Source organism: Copadichromis virginalis, linkage group LG9 (assembly GCF_057382275.1).
Source record: "Copadichromis virginalis isolate Kocher_CV1m ecotype Utaka linkage group LG9, C_Virginalis_male_GT1.1, whole genome shotgun sequence".
Taxonomy (NCBI): domain Eukaryota; kingdom Metazoa; phylum Chordata; class Actinopteri; order Cichliformes; family Cichlidae; genus Copadichromis; species Copadichromis virginalis.
Genome location: NC_140626.1, coordinates 25,276,564 through 25,291,992, shown reverse-complemented (window position 1 = coordinate 25,291,992; position 15,429 = coordinate 25,276,564). Strand labels below are relative to the sequence as shown.

The window sequence follows — 15,429 nt, the reverse complement described above, 5'->3', positions numbered from 1 at the left end:
TGGTTTGCGGTGGTGACGACTTACTGAATTGCGATTGGCTCCAAACCAAAATGGTCGCCCTGTGGTCAACCACTAACCTCGAGCTTAACCTCGCGATGGCCCCGCCCCTTGTAACAGCACAGCAACAAGTGCATTAGTGATGCTCGCCAGCACGATCCTCCAAGAGAGTCCACTTTTAACTTGGAGTCACCAGCGACATTAGGAGTGTCCCATGAGTTAGGTCGGGAGAAATTTCATGATTCAGTGTTTATCATCGCAGTCGCTTGCACACCAACGAGTTTTGCCGGTTGGTGAAAGCGAAATAAGAAACCACAGAGCTTGCGCAATTCACAAGTTTTATCAGTGGAGCCGTGCTTGAGCTAGCTTAAGGTGCTAGCTCAAGGAGTCAGCCAGCCATTTGTCTCAGTATGTTGCGGGGGGTGACTAGTTAACGGAGGTAGCTGCCATACTATTTTTTTTCTCTCAATTATTTGTGAGCGATATGTTTTTGCGAGGGGAGCGAGAGAGCGACACAGCGAGCGCCTGGAGGTCCGAGAGACTGCTCCGACACCATGGATAAATAACTACAACAGCTGCTCTGTTGATGTGCGTGAGAGAGAAAAGGTCAGGAGGACAACATCAGCGACTATGAGCAGGGTGAGCAGAAGTTTTGGTACTCTTCATTTTAATAATTGATTTTAGAAGTTTGGTTTTGGGTTACAGCTGCAGTGATTTTTCTTTTTTCGTTTACCTTCTCTGTTGTGCTACCAGTTGAAATGGGACCGGGGTGCGGGGGATATTGTGGTGCATTACAGCCGTGGTTGTTATAGTGATGTGGGAGATGCCAGGCTGTGCAGGGAGTTGGTGAAGGAGGAGGAAGAGGAGGGGGGAGTTGGAGGGCCAGCAACTACAAAGAGCCGAAGAAAGTTAATTAATGCAGAAATAAATAAGCAGTTAGGCCCCTAGTTCTTTATGAGCTTAGAAAAAGTGCTCGATGTAATCCCCTTTCGTGACTCCCTGTTTTCCAGATTCTGCTGCGGATCTAACTGAGCTACACTGAGCCGCAGGAGAGTTTACTCCAATTTAATGAACTTGGGTCCCACACAGACACTTGTAGAGGTGAAATCAGGCGCAGGCCAGAGTCCTCTGATTTATTGTGGGCCTGAACAGTAATTTTACAGCAGAGCCAAATGACTACAATATAATTTTACTGTAGTCCGCTTTCTCTTCCAGATCTCATGACACATAAAATACAACGCCTACAACTCATCTTTCTGTAGTTTAAAAAAGCTTATTACATTTTTACATTTCTGTTTTCATTTAATGGTCCAGCCTTGTGGTTTGCGGTGCTGTCAGGTTACACTGCTGGCCCTTGAAACCAGGCTCAGTGGTGTTTTGTCTTCACTGAGCCTTTTACACTGTGTGGTATTAGATTTCTGGCAGTCTGTGTCTATGACAGTCCTCACTTGATCAGGTGAGTAAGTGGCTGCCTGTGTGAGAGTGGTGACACTCCCTGCTTTGGCGTCCACCTGTACTTCCCACGCTCTGTGAAAAGGGGCGTGGTTTCTTCTTCAATTCTCCTCCATATGACCTGATCAAAAATGAGGAACTGGGTCACAGATGTATGCAAGACTTTAACCTTTAAATTGAACTCATAGATTAAATTCAGCTGATCCAGGCATGAGCTTTTGTGTATTTCGTAATCACATCAAATACTAAAGATTTACAGTGTTGTGTCCCTGCGCCATGCAATCCTGGGGGGCATTTACAGGCTTTAGATGTCGCTCAGTCAATGCCGAGTCACCTGGTGATCTTCCTTATCGGCCTATAGATGAAACCAGTTCTGAACACAGAGTGGTAGAGCTGCTCTAATCAGATTATGCCTGGAATGGAAAAGAAACAAGCTATACCCACTCCCACATCTATACACTGATCCCAAACACAGTAGACTTCCTTCTGAGTCCATTTGCTGAAGCTTTTCTTTTCAGCTTGAAAGCAGAATAAAAGTCCAGGTCACAAGCATAAAAAGGACTTTACTATATAGACACATACAGAATATTGTCAAGAGTTGCTTAATCTTGCAAAAATCCTTTCGCAACAAGAGAAAGACAAATATATTGAACTCTTTCCTCTTGCACTCGACATATGCTCAGCTTACGTTTCACAAAACCCCATTTACGCACACCAATTTAGCTAATCAGCCAGTCTGTTCAGTCCAGAGGAATACAGTCTTCTCTTCCTCACAGCTTTTTTTCCATTGAGGCAAATGGAAGACTAGTAAAGTGACATTGCTGCAGGGTGATGTCTGTCTCAGGGTTAAGCCGGAGAGAAGAAAATGAAAAATCAGACTTTCCCTTGATACCGTCTGTCTGGTGGTCTTTCAGTTTAATGCTGACTTCATTTTGTCTTCTTAATAAGTTTTAGCTTAGCCAAGGGGGGGGGCATACCTCTGCAGAGGTGAACTGTGGGCAGAAAGTCTCTTACGCTTGTTTCTTGTAAATACTTACATAACCGACGGCTGGAGATTTCCAGCCAAACAGGAAGGGAGTCAGTCATTTCAATGCTTTTCTCCGTGCTCTATGTGTATATGTGCTGCAGTATCCAAGCTTATGCACAAAGGCCATACATTACAGGAGAGGATCCTCACGTACGTGTGTGTGTGTTTTTTGTTTTTTTTTGTGTGTGTTTTTTTTTGGGGGGGGGGTTAAGTGCATTTTTGCTTGTGCCCATGTATGGATGTTTGTGTTTATGCATGTGGATGCATGTTCATCCTGGGAGTCTAATCTGAAACTGGATCCAGCTGGCCGCCTTTCGTGGTAGTGAGGAGGGGGAGATCCTCCCTCAGCTCCTAATTAACTCTGGACCAGGGCCCCAGTGTGCCGCTCCCATCCACAGATTAGCAAGAGGAAGCTGGAGAAAAGCGGTGGTTCTGGTACTCGGGCAGCATGACCAAGTTTGTGGTTGTGAAAGTGATTTATTAGCGCATACGTAAGTACTGCTTGTCTGGTTGTTCTGACATGCTTATGAGCTCGAGGAGTGTATTTACTGGCAGGATTTGTTGTTTCGATATTTCCTCTAACTTAAAAGGAAAGATAAAGCATGAGTCAAAGACTTGTTAAAGCTGAGAAAAAATGTGTTTGGAGGTGCGTATCAAACCTTTTCATAGAAAATGTAATGTATTAACGCAAAATAAAAAGCATAAATATAGAAAGCAATATGTGATGGATGTATGGATGCCCTAAAACACCCTAAAGAAATTTAGAATATTAATGTGACAAAACTGCAGCAAAGTTTAGTAAGTCCGATTGAAATTTAATGTCAGCTATTAATTGATTATGAAAATAGCCTGTTATATATTTCCCCTGTAACATGCTGCTTTCAGCTGCTTCCTTATTCCCAAGGGGTCCCGACGGCAGGTAGCGCCGCATGTTTGTTTTGGCAGAGGATCCTCTTCCTGTTGCAACCTCAAAAGTGTGGATTGCTATTGGGTGTTAAATATATATCCACATCAAAGCTAACATTGTTATCTTGATGCATGCAGCAAAAGTCATGGTTACTGTAGATTTACTGCAATGTAAAAGCATCTTGCACACACGCTGTTGATGATTAAAGCCTGTTTTGCCAGCATGTGAAACAGTAGCCACCTGTGTCAGCTTGACTCTGACTAATGCCACTGCCAAGCATTAGGCGACGCCAACTGGCCTGTGACAGTTGGTGTCCTACTGCAGGAAGAAGGCGTAAAGGTACTAAAGGATAGGGCATTTGTTAGAACTGCTGATAGCATGAGGTGAGTATTCCAAACAAAAACAAGCTGCAGAGGCTGAAGACATTCCTTCCCTATCTCCTATCTTTCTGCTTGGAAAGTAGATGGAATAATCGATCTTGTCTGTTTTTTGGGAGGGGGGGGGTCCACTTTGGTGCTCTGCGTGATTCCTCAGTGGCTGTGGAGGAGAAAGCACAAGAAGACAATTCAGCAATAGTTTGAAAGCAGCGCATTGTTTAGGATTGTGTGTGTGTGTGTGGGGGGGTGTTTACTGTCTGTCAGCAGCGGTGCTTGGCAGCGGTGGCTCTGTGTTTACATAAGTGTTCATAGCGATGAAGCAAGCTGGTTGAAGTGACAGCAGATTCCACTGAGGGGTTGACGGAGAAAGCTCATCTGCTCTTAACGTTGCACGCAGCCAGGGAGTTTGGGAGCATTCCAGGATCCCTGCAACAAAAACTGAAGGCAGTGCTCTCTTCAAACCATAAAAGACTGTCTTCATCCTGTTAAGAGTAATTCATGTTGGCTATTTTTGACATTTTCCTCTGTTTAAATAGTTTTAGTGTAACGAATGTAAAACAATAAAGCATGCATACGAGCTCTCCTAAGCAAAATACATGAACTGACTATAATGAGTATATTTTTGTAGATTTTATATTTGATGAATAACTATCTGTGTATGTTAACAGCTACATAAATTGGTTCTTTTCAACTGTAATTAAACTTTCCTTGGTCTCAGTGTATAACCAGTTGTTATAATTGGTTATTTATTAGTTTATAATATCATTGTATGTCATCCTAGCTCCTTACATAGAAATCAAGATCAGGTCTATATATACATTTTTAATCTATGGACATTAAAAATGAAGAAAATTGTGCTGTAAAATCATTATTTATTTGTGACTGAAAAGAATACTAAACATTTGCATTTTTTTAAATAAAATGGAGACTTCTATATTTTATGTATGAAATATTTCAGAGTTCAGCTATAGATTTAGTATGATGTGCTATGAGGTGAAAAGTGTCACTGATTTGAAGACCATACAGCCTTCACCATCACCTCATCTTCTATGCATTCGGGAGAAAACTGGGCAATTTATTGCATTAATCACAATGGATTAGCAGGCTTCATTGCTTAGTCACGCTCACAAAGCCCCACTTCAAAGCCTCAGCTGCATTAGCCTCTGTCCTGAATCACACACATGTAAAGCTGAACTTGGCACCACCACCACCCCCAGCCTGGGCCTCAGTTTGCCTTGGACATTGAAATACAGCATCAAGGACAAATACATGAGGCATGCTCAGTAAAATCTCACACTCCTAATGATTCACTTCCTCTATTCTTAGGCAAAAACACAGATGATACACAGCTTTAGAATGTATTCAGGTGACAGTCTTTTCATTTTATTTGAGCTGATCAAACTTAATTTGATTATTAATTGTATTTTTTTTTCTTGTGAACTTTGAAAAGCACTGAAAAATGGAAAGATTTTTAAATTAACCTCTGTTTTGCAGGCAGGACAAAAGGACAGGGTCTTGTCTGCAAGCGAAGACCCTCTCTCACAACTCCACAATACAAAAACTGACCCACTGATCCGGAGCAGACCCCTCAGTGATATATATCCATCCCAGAACCACGCTGAAAGAAGTGCAGTCCCATACCTGCTGTCTGGATATGGTGCCCAGGTGCAACCAATGAGTGCTGGTCTTCACTCTGATGAGAGCAAACTGAATGTTATCAACTCCTCTGCTTGGTCCAGCTCAGTTTCATGTCAGCCTGAAGGAAAGCCCTACTCCTCAAGAATTATGAGGCTTTTTTCTAACTCAAGGAAGGGCACCGTCACTGCTCAAAGTCCAAATGCAGATGATCCGACCTCGGCCCAAGGCAGCGGACTTTCAGGCATAGGTGTTGTGGACTCCTTCAAAAAACTGCGGTCGTCTGTGCTTCAGGGTATTCAGACCAGAGGGGCATCCAACCTTGATGGAGATAATCCTTCGTTGCCCAATCAGGAAAGGGCTAATGGCACAGTTGTAAATAATTCTAATCTGTGTGTAGCGGATCTAGCAAATCATTCAAAGAGCTCTGAAGGATATACTGTTTCTAAGGGAAGTTTTACAGGCCAAACATTGGCTTTGTTAAGCCAGTACGGCTCAGATAATGATGACTACGATGAGGAGGATAATTATGGGGATGGTCTTGCGCGCAATTCGCGATTGTCCAGGAGTATCAGGAGAGCGTATGGAGCGGGGCGCATCACTTTATTTGACTCTGGGAATGGGAGAAAAGCAGGAAGCAATGCAAATACCACTCAGAAATCAGATCAGACATCAAAGCTCGATGTTCAAACTGAGAATACAAGTGACAACACAAATGTGAAGGTGCTGAGCAGACTGAGCAAAAGTGCAGAGAACCTCAATCTATTTAGACGTAAAGCGCCATCTCCAGGTCCTCCTTCCCCACAGGAAGACCTCCTGAGGACTAGCATATCAAATGGGACAACAAACATCGAAAGGACCTCTAGCACCTCCTCAGTTGATCTCCAGGGCCAAGGTATTACACGCAAGAAGAGCCCTGTTAAGACTAAGCCACCGATGTTGAAGCTAGTCGGCAGCATGACTGACTTAACTGTGCGACGCAGGCGAAGTCCCTCCCCGAGTTCCACACCTCTATCTCCCATGTCCCCCTCGTGCCGCCTCCATGATGACTACTCTCGTCGTGTCCCTTTCCTGCATACCAATGAGCGACAGCGCCGGCCCGTGCTCGTCACGGCTCAGGCCACGTCTGTCGAGCACACTCCTCTGGTCCAGCCCCAGCCTGAACACAACAACAGCCCACAACCCCACCAGGTGATTATCAGCGCCCCTTTCTGGGAGCCCCCCGAGACAACAGAGCAGACTTTACCCGATATCTCTGCTCATTATGAGTCACCGGCTGTAGCCACAACAAGTGATTATAAGCAGATGGTAGAATGCAGTTCATCCCTATTCAGCCAAAGAGAACATTCACAGCAACAAGAGCAGACTGAGGGCATCGCATCACCAAATGAGGTAAGGCTGCAAATCTGAAGTCCAACCTGAAGTAATGTCTTTTTTTGTGTGTGTGTGTGTGTGTCTCTTTTTTATGCTCATTAACAGATGTGACACCTTTTAACACGTTGTCGAACAGTAATAATTAGGATGTTATTTTTGTGCAACTCGCCTGTCGATTATTTAGCTGGTTATTGATAAATTAATCTACTGCTCAAGAACAAGCATGTTTCAGATTATTTATCAATTCACAGAAGAGCATGGGGTTCATATCTTTAGGATGACTGTTTGGGTTTAAAGAAGTGCTGAAAGACAGAAGAAAGGTTCGATTTCTTATCATGCAGAACTGAGTGGTGACTTATAGGTGCCAGCTGAACGACTTTGACCCTTGTCTTGGGAAGTGAAATATTACTTCTCCCACTTTAGAGCGATCTTTGAATCTGGCAGGATTCCAGCAAATTGAGATAAGTACTTGTGTTGACGTGAGGCTTGTCAGTAGGATGCACGTATGCTAAAAGGAAACGAATGAGAGAGAGGTTTATCCTGTCCAAAGTCCCCTTGAGTGTCAAATAAATAACGCCATCGATTCACATTGCTTTTTTTCTGTCAGTTCTGACTGCGCACTTCTGATGCTGTGGAGTCACATGGTGAAGTCAGCTGTTCCATGCTGACGGGCACGCTGAAGGAGCTCAGAGAGTTAATGATTAGGCTTTGTTTATGATTAGTGGCCCTTGCGCAAAGCAGCAAGTCCTGTTGCTGTGGGAGGGTTGGAGGCTATGAGTCCGTACAGCCCTCATTTCTCCCCCTTTCCTCTAGATGCAGCCCAGCGGAGCAAAGTCCAACGCCATGAGCACTGGGCCTGGAACAGCAAGCAGCACCATCAAGTAGACAGGGACCATTAAGAGATGATTTTAGCAAGATGACTTTTAGCCTATGGATGACATTTTCTCCTGAAAGATGAACAGGAAAAACAGATTTGTTTACATCAGACATCGAGCGGCTGTTACTGGCTTGAAAAACCTAAGGACTTAAGTTTTTAAGGACTTGGCCTTGGGACCACAAGCCAGCCTGTGTGTTAGTCTGCGTTTCACAATGGTGCTAGCCTACTGTGTGCCCTTCCAGTGTATTTGCCGGGGTCCGGACCCAGATCGAGAAAAGCAGGAGGTGAGATTTGGAGAAATAACTTCGCCGTGGGTAACTCTTACCCAATAATGGACTCTTAAATATATAATACCTGCTCAGATGCATGCAGTGTGGTAACATCTATTTGTTCGTATTGTTGCAATTTCTGCTGCAGTTTTTGTTTGAATATGATAAGCCCTGGTTTGATTGTGTTCAGTATTTTGAGCCTCTTACTGCGTCAACAAGAGTCCTTTCACTTGATAAAAAATGTTTCTCACGAGATAAAGCTTTGAAACACCTTTGCTCTGATTCCAAGAAAGCTCTTTCTGCATTTAACTCTAATGGTTTTTAATTTTACTCTCTAATGTAGTGGTTTACACATTCATCTAACAAGCAACGGGTTCCTAATTTGATCTTGGGATGGCCGAAAAAATTTTTGGCCCTTCAGGAAAGGCGATTTAAAAACTGCGAAATCAAACATGAGGAGCTACCCGTGATGGCGACCCTCTTCTGTGAATAAAGGAGCAGCTGAAAGTAGCTTGTTCTGTTTCTGATTAACAGATGTTCTTCCTAGTAGATAATTGTTCTCCAGTGCAGGTTGGAGGACAAGGGAAAGTCGGTTTAGTTTCCAACTTTTTGCTTTGATCTCACAGGTGACGTCAGACCACCAAGGACAAGAAGCTCTTTTTCAAACGGAGGAGCTCTCCCCGTCAACCAGCAGCACACCTATCTCTCCATCATCCGCCTCAGAGTCACCCATATCCCCCACATCTCCCACAGATGAAGCCACACCTACCACGGAAACATCCTCTGTCAAGTCCAGACAAAAAAGGGGGCGCCCGAGACCACGGCCCATTTCTGACTATGGACAGCTGCTTTCCAGGAAACATTCCATCCCCGAGGAAGTCGGAGAGCTTCTTTCTGAGGAAAGGAGTGCAAATCCACTGCAGCGTAAAGACGGCACTGGTAATGATGCATACATGAACGGAGAGAGCCCTGAAAGCTGCAGCATGAATGGGGACATTCAGGCCAGGAGGCAGCGGCCCATCTCTGTGATAGGACCAGTGGATCTGTTCCCTCCTGATGCTGAGCTGAAGGAAGACAACCTTCCCACTGTAAGCTTTTACAGGTTTTAAACTTGAACTTGATCTTGATCTTGGGGAAGAAAACAAAGTAAGAGTGAGGCAAATCTGACACTTAAGACAAGTAGTGAGCAAAATCATTGCTCAGGTATCTGATTAAATTGTCAAATTTCTGGGTGTGTTCAAAAAGCTAAGCAGAATCAGATCACCGTTGAATCTTCTAAATGGCATCCTAAAAATAAACAGTGGTACATACAACAGAACCGTGTTGATAGTCTGACCCTAGATGAAGAATTCATAGATCACATCTCTTTGAAAGTTGGAAGAAGAAATCACTAACAAAGTTGCAGATCTGTTCCCAATCTGGTTCACCAGCTTCAAGCTTGTCTGTCTTCCTGTAGAAGTTTAACGTCTATGGTAAAATTGCAAAGGCACACAAGCAATTTTTAGTGGGCAGAATTGGTAAATATTGTGGTTTGGTATGTTTCTTTTATTTTCCAGCTGTAAAGTCTTTGAATTAATTGTGGGAGAAGGCTGGCAAAATAAATAAACACTTATATCAGGCATAATAAAACAAAACCACATCACCCGCATTCTCCAGTTTGATATATTGTCATGCTTCAAAGAGTCTTTATACATAAAGACTCTTTTTTTTTTTTTTGGATCTCAACCAAATGCACACAGGCTTCGCTTCTTTTTGTAATACTTAAAGCACTCAGAGAATATGGGGGAGAATAAATAGCAGCTGATGATTATATTTGCACACAGTATTGTCTGTTAGTTCTGTGTGACAATTTTCTTTTTCATTTTCGCCCTCTCTGCAGGCGTTGTCGCGACCACCAATCCCTTCCCATCAGGTGCCCCCTTACAGAGGAGTGTCTGCCAGGTTTCGACCCTCCGCTCTCTCCCAGAGTACCCCCATCGGACTGGACCGCGTAGGCCGCCGTAGACTCCACAGGGTGCTCAGCGGTGAGAGCTGTTTTGTGCTAATGTAACACAAAGTTGGTGGTGTTCAAACATTGCAGCTGCTGCACCATTAAGGTAGAGCAAACGCACCTTAAAGCCTGTTGAACAGTTTAAAGGAAACCCCTCGTTTTCATTTAGCTACCTCTGAGCATAATGACTGTATGAAGCTGTACTTAATAAGTTTACCATCACTTAAGTGATATCAATAAATCACAAGATAATCCAGTCTTGTTTCTTTCAGTTAAGAAATGGAGCAAAATCAAACGTATAGAGTCAGCCAGTGACTTTTAATGAAAGTTTTCCCAGACATAGATTAAGCCTCGTGTCCTAGACAAAGAAAAACAAAAGACATGGACTTAATCCATGTCTGGGAAACTGAGCCTTAGTTCTCCCATCTTTATTACTGAAACTGGTTTGTGCTAACAGTCCTCCCTGGCCTATCTTCTATTTCTGTTTACAACTGCTGAACTGCTAACCAAATTTAGCCAATCATCCTGATTCTTGCATGGCTGTCCCTCCGCTTATATAGCAGAATTGCTGAGATCATAGTCGAGCAGTTGGTCTCTCTTAAATCCAGTAGGGGAGTAACGTATACTGAAAAATGCGTACTTCCTATGAAAGGGTAGATTTTACCCAAGTTCTCAGGCAGTTTTGAGCAATAAGAACTAAATACTGTTCTAATTCTTTTTAATACCTTGGAAACAGAAAACAGCAGAACTTTGCACACCGCTCACAGACTGAACGTGCCCCTGGGGTTGTTTGTGTTTCACAAGAGATTAAACAATTTAGTTTGTGGGACAACTGGAGTGTAGGAATGTCAATAAGTGTGTTGCAGGAAAATGCTGATATGGAGTCAGGCACAAGCTTTCCTGTGTATGTGGCTTCTTTCTGCGTTTGTTGAGAGTTTGCTGAGATTCTTCTGGTCCCTACAGTGTTTTCATCTCTACATACATGTTGCAGATGGTGTTTCAGAGTGCTCTGCCACACTCGATGACAGCGTGAGCGAGGAGGAGGAGGGCAGCTTCGACGAGCTCACTGACGTGACACCCTACCTCCAGCCAGGGGTGGAGCTCTCTGTGCTCAGTGAGGTGAGGTTGAGGGAGGGAATCTTGTCACGTTGCAACACTTGCAAAGATCTCTTCCAAAAATGTGCTTCTAGTTTCTGACGCCGTACTTATCTTGCCACCCTGCTGGCTCACAAACAGCTGTGCACAAATGTTAATGTGCCCATTTCCAAGATGTCTGGCCTCAGTTCAGCAGAACACACAACCAGTGCTTGGTCCACAAGCCTATACATAATCTTACATGTTAGACATGGGTTTGGCCTGCATGTAATTGTATGTTTATCTTATCTGTTTGTGTGCTGCTCAGTGGATAAGCTCTGGCCACGCAGTTTATGCTGAGGCTCTCTGGGACCATGTGACCATGGAGGAGCAGGAGCTGGCCTTCAAGGCTGGAGATGTAATCCGTGTCTTGGAGGCCTCACATAAGGACTGGTGGTGGGGCAGGGGGGCCGACAGAGAGGCCTGGTTCCCCTCCAGCTTTGTGAGGGTAAGTGGACTTCCTGACCCGTGTGTCTGATTTGTGTTTGCTTTCTGGCAGCACAGAAAAGACTTTCAAACTGGCTTAGCTCCAAACAAACCCCAGCAGCCCTCTGAAGAAGGGGCGCGGCTGGTTTCTGTAGTGACCATACTTGATTGACAGTTGAGTGTTAATTAGGCAGGCGGTCACCATGGTGAGGTTCTTTGACAGGCAGGTGAGGATTGCTGTGTAGTTGCTTGTAGCTGAATCAATGTTGGTGAACAGGAGCTGGTTAAACTTGCACATGTTGTTACCTAAGTGATGTGGACAGATCTTAGATATAAAAGGTACTTAAACCTCAAAAGACTCTTGTGGCTTAAGTATCTATTGTTGTAATTATGCCACTTTGCATATGAGCTTTAACATTTTATTTTAAGTTTTGCAACTGGAAAAAGAAACCATTGGCTGAATATTTTTTGCGACTTGAAGTTAGGCTTTCTGATCATTCAGATGATGCTCAGGAGGTCCAATTGTGTCGGTGGTGAATGTGTTTCAGGTGCGTGTGAATCAGGAGCACTCGAGTGCTGAAAGTGTGGAGAGTGTAGCAGACCAGGAAGATCCAGCTCCCAGAGACACACACAGCTCTCAGCACAGGCAGCAGATGAGAACCAATGTGGTTCAAGAAATCATGAATACGGAGCGCATCTACATCAAACACCTGAAAGACATTTGTGAGGTAAGGGTTTCAAAGCAAAGCCGGTGGTTCTCAGACTTGTAGCACTCTAGCATACCCTGGCTTCCAAATACAAAAGTTTACCTTCCACCCACCATCCAACAGCTTTCACCACTCAATAACAACAAAGACAAAATGGTCCAAGGTGTCTTGTTTTGTTTTAGATTTTTTCTTTTTTTATGAAATAAAGGACAGCTTGATTGCATCAGCCTCACTCCACACACTGAAAACAGCTGGATTAAACTATGTGCCTCACATTGGCACTTAACTTGATCTAGAGATGATTTACATCTTGAATTCCAGTCAGTGTCAGCAGCATTTGTAATAAGCTTGTTTTCAAGAAATGCAAAATCCCTGATAATCAAACTCATGTTTCCAAGAATTTTAAATTCCACCTTCCAGCACCACCTGTTGGCCAGTATATGAACTGTTGTCATGTCATATTTTCTCTCAGTCCCAAACACTGATGCCGTTTATGTTTCAGGGTTATATCCGCCAGTGCCGGAAACACCCTGACATGTTCACCGAGCTGCAGCTGAAAACCATCTTCAGCAACATAGAAGACATCTACAAGTTTCAGAGGCAGTTCCTCCGAGAACTAGAAAAGAAGTACAACAAGGACCAGCCACACCTCAGTGAAATAGGCTCATGCTTTCTCCAGCAGGTAGTGGCTGCACTTAATGCTGTTAATTAACTATGTTAACTCTGGTCTGAATGATTGATCATCATTTGTCTTTTTATTTTAAGGGGGAAGGCTTCTCCATACTCTACTCGGAGTACTGTAATACTCATCCCGCAGCCTGTGCTGAGCTGCAGCGGCTAATGAAGTTGGGAAAATATAAGCATTTCTTTGAGGCCTGTCGCCTCCTCCAGCAGATGATTGACATCTCTATTGCTGGTTTCTTACTCACACCTGTCCAGAAGATCTGTAAATACCCTCTGCAGCTAGGAGAACTGCTCAAGTACACGCCCAAAGACCACAGGTACTTTCAGGCACTGTTTAAAGACCTGTAGCATGCATTCCATAGTGTCGGCCGTAAACAAACTCCTTCAGTGTTGATTAATATATTCCAGAATAAAATGACTGTGCATCAGCTTACCAGGGATACCTTGGAAAAATCCAGAACCTCTTCTAATAGTTGTTAAACGTTTAACAAAGAGGGCGTCAGATGTTGTCTTTATGGGGGAAGGAGTTAAGTCACTAAATAAATTATGATTATATTTTATTTATTTGTTAGCTTCACTGTTAGCTCTGTCCATCCCACTACTTTACTGATTTCTTACTGTTCCATTAGTGAGATTGAAGCGATGTTTCACTGTTAATGGAAATGTGCTTTTCCATCTGCGGGCCCTGTTTTCACTGCTGTGTTGTTGATTTAATGCAGCGACCACAATGGAGTGAGCGAAGCATACGAGGCTATGAAGAATGTCGCCAGTCTAATCAATGAGAGGAAGAGACGGCTAGAGAGTATCGACACCATTGCTCACTGGCAGGTCGCCATATTGCACTGGGAGGTGAATATGCCCTCTAATCACATTTAATTCTGTTTCTAATTGTTCAGCATAGTGTTGGATGTATGCTGCCTCAAATCTTTTGGCTGAATATATTTGGAAACATGTTGTCCCAGGGACCCGATGTGTTAGAGCGCAGCTCAGAGTTGATCCACTCTGGTGAGCTGACTCGAATTGTCCGGCAAGGCAAAATGCAACAGCGCAGCTTCTTCCTGTTCGACCATCAGCTGGTCTACTGTAAAAAAGACGTGCTGCGCAGAGACCTGCTTCACTACCGTGGACGACTGGATATGGACCAGACTGAGGTGGTGGACGTGCCCGACGGACGGGACGCGGACCTGGGACTGACCCTGAAGAATGCTCTGCGCTTGCGCCACTCCTCCACTCTGGAGTTTATGTGTGCGCTTTGCTGCAGGAAGGCCGAGGACAAGCAGAGGTGGTTACAAGCGTTTGCCAAGGAGAGGCACAGAGTCAAGGAGGACCAGGAGATGGGTGAGTCGAGCCAAATTCCTTTCACTGAGAATACAAGCAGCCACTGTAGAGAGATGTCAAGTGAAAGGTGAACAGGGTAAAAAGATTTCTGAGTAAGTGGGTAGTAAATATTTTGGCCTGAAGATGTGTTTGTGTGTGTGCCTTGGCAGGAATTGATATCAGCGAAGAGCAAAGGAGACGGGCGATTGTTAATGCCAGAAGGGCCAAACAGGGGAAGATCAAAAGTAAGGACAAAATATTTCTTCATTTTAAGCTGCTTTTGACTTTATATTCTAAAAAAAAATAAAGATTTTGTATAATTTGCTTTACGTACTCATTTGTTTTTGTTTTTGTTTTGTTTTTTGCACCTTTTAGATGTTGGTTACTCTGGTTCTGTCCCCCCACACCCCCAAAACTTGCACCAAAACCTTCACCCACTTCACCAGCGTCACATCACCATCCCAACCAGCGTGCCTCAGCAGCAGGTCTTTTCACTGGCTGAACCTCCAAAGCGAAAGCCTCATCACCTGTTGTACAGCATCACCCGCAACGCCTTTTTCAGGAAATGAAGCTTGGCTTCCTTTGTTTCTTTCTCTGCACGTTCAGAGCCAAACCGTCCTGAAGTCTGAAAGAACGCCGTGTTTCTCCTGTAATCCTGTCTGTAAATGTCACGTTTTGTTTTTGTGCCTCGTGTGCGTCATAATGTTTGTGTTGAATGTTGAAACTCAGTGCCTAAAATTTGTAAAAGGGCATGACAAAAGTGTTAAAATACTGACTGTCCATTTTATAGGTGTGTGTGTGGAACAATGCTGCTCATTCAGAAAACACCCATCCTGTTATCTCCTATTAATTCCAGCTCAAAGACTTTTTTACTTTAATTATGACAACGATTCATATTCTGCTTTCACATTGATAAACATGGGTTTTGTTATTTTACAAAGGCTGGACCCTTTTTTTTTGTGTGTGTGTGTGAGTGTGAGTCTGTCAGCTCTGAGCACAAAGCAGCCAGAGAGTAAATTAACTGACACGTTGACCTCCCCCATTAACATTGTGAATAAAAAACTTGTATAAAAATGCCTAAAGAGACTAGTTTGTCGTGCAACTGCTTTCTCGTGATTACCAAGCAAAATGTTAGCGTGTGCCTGGTGAACATTAGTGCGTGTGCATTTGATAGAAGGTATCGATGGAAGTTAATGAATGAAACATTAGCCATACGACTGGATAGTTCCCCGTTTCGCCGTTGCTCGTCTGTGGTC

General features: G+C 43.8%; 1 protein-coding gene across 1 annotated transcript; it reads left to right on the top strand.

Moving 5' to 3' along the window:
• The first annotated feature begins 105 nt into the window (after positions 1-105).
• On the top strand, positions 106-14,982 carry spata13 (spermatogenesis associated 13). The gene is made up of 13 exons (XM_085468437.1): positions 106-636; positions 5,255-6,787; positions 8,542-9,003; positions 9,795-9,939; positions 10,897-11,024; positions 11,308-11,487; positions 12,014-12,193; positions 12,675-12,854; positions 12,938-13,173; positions 13,576-13,705; positions 13,819-14,194; positions 14,344-14,418; positions 14,549-14,982. The coding sequence occupies exons 1-13, from the start codon at positions 628-630 to the stop codon at positions 14,740-14,742; spliced, it is 3,828 nt and encodes a 1,275-aa protein (XP_085324563.1). The 5' UTR covers positions 106-627; the 3' UTR covers positions 14,743-14,982.
• Positions 14,983-15,429: the final 447 nt, after the last annotated feature.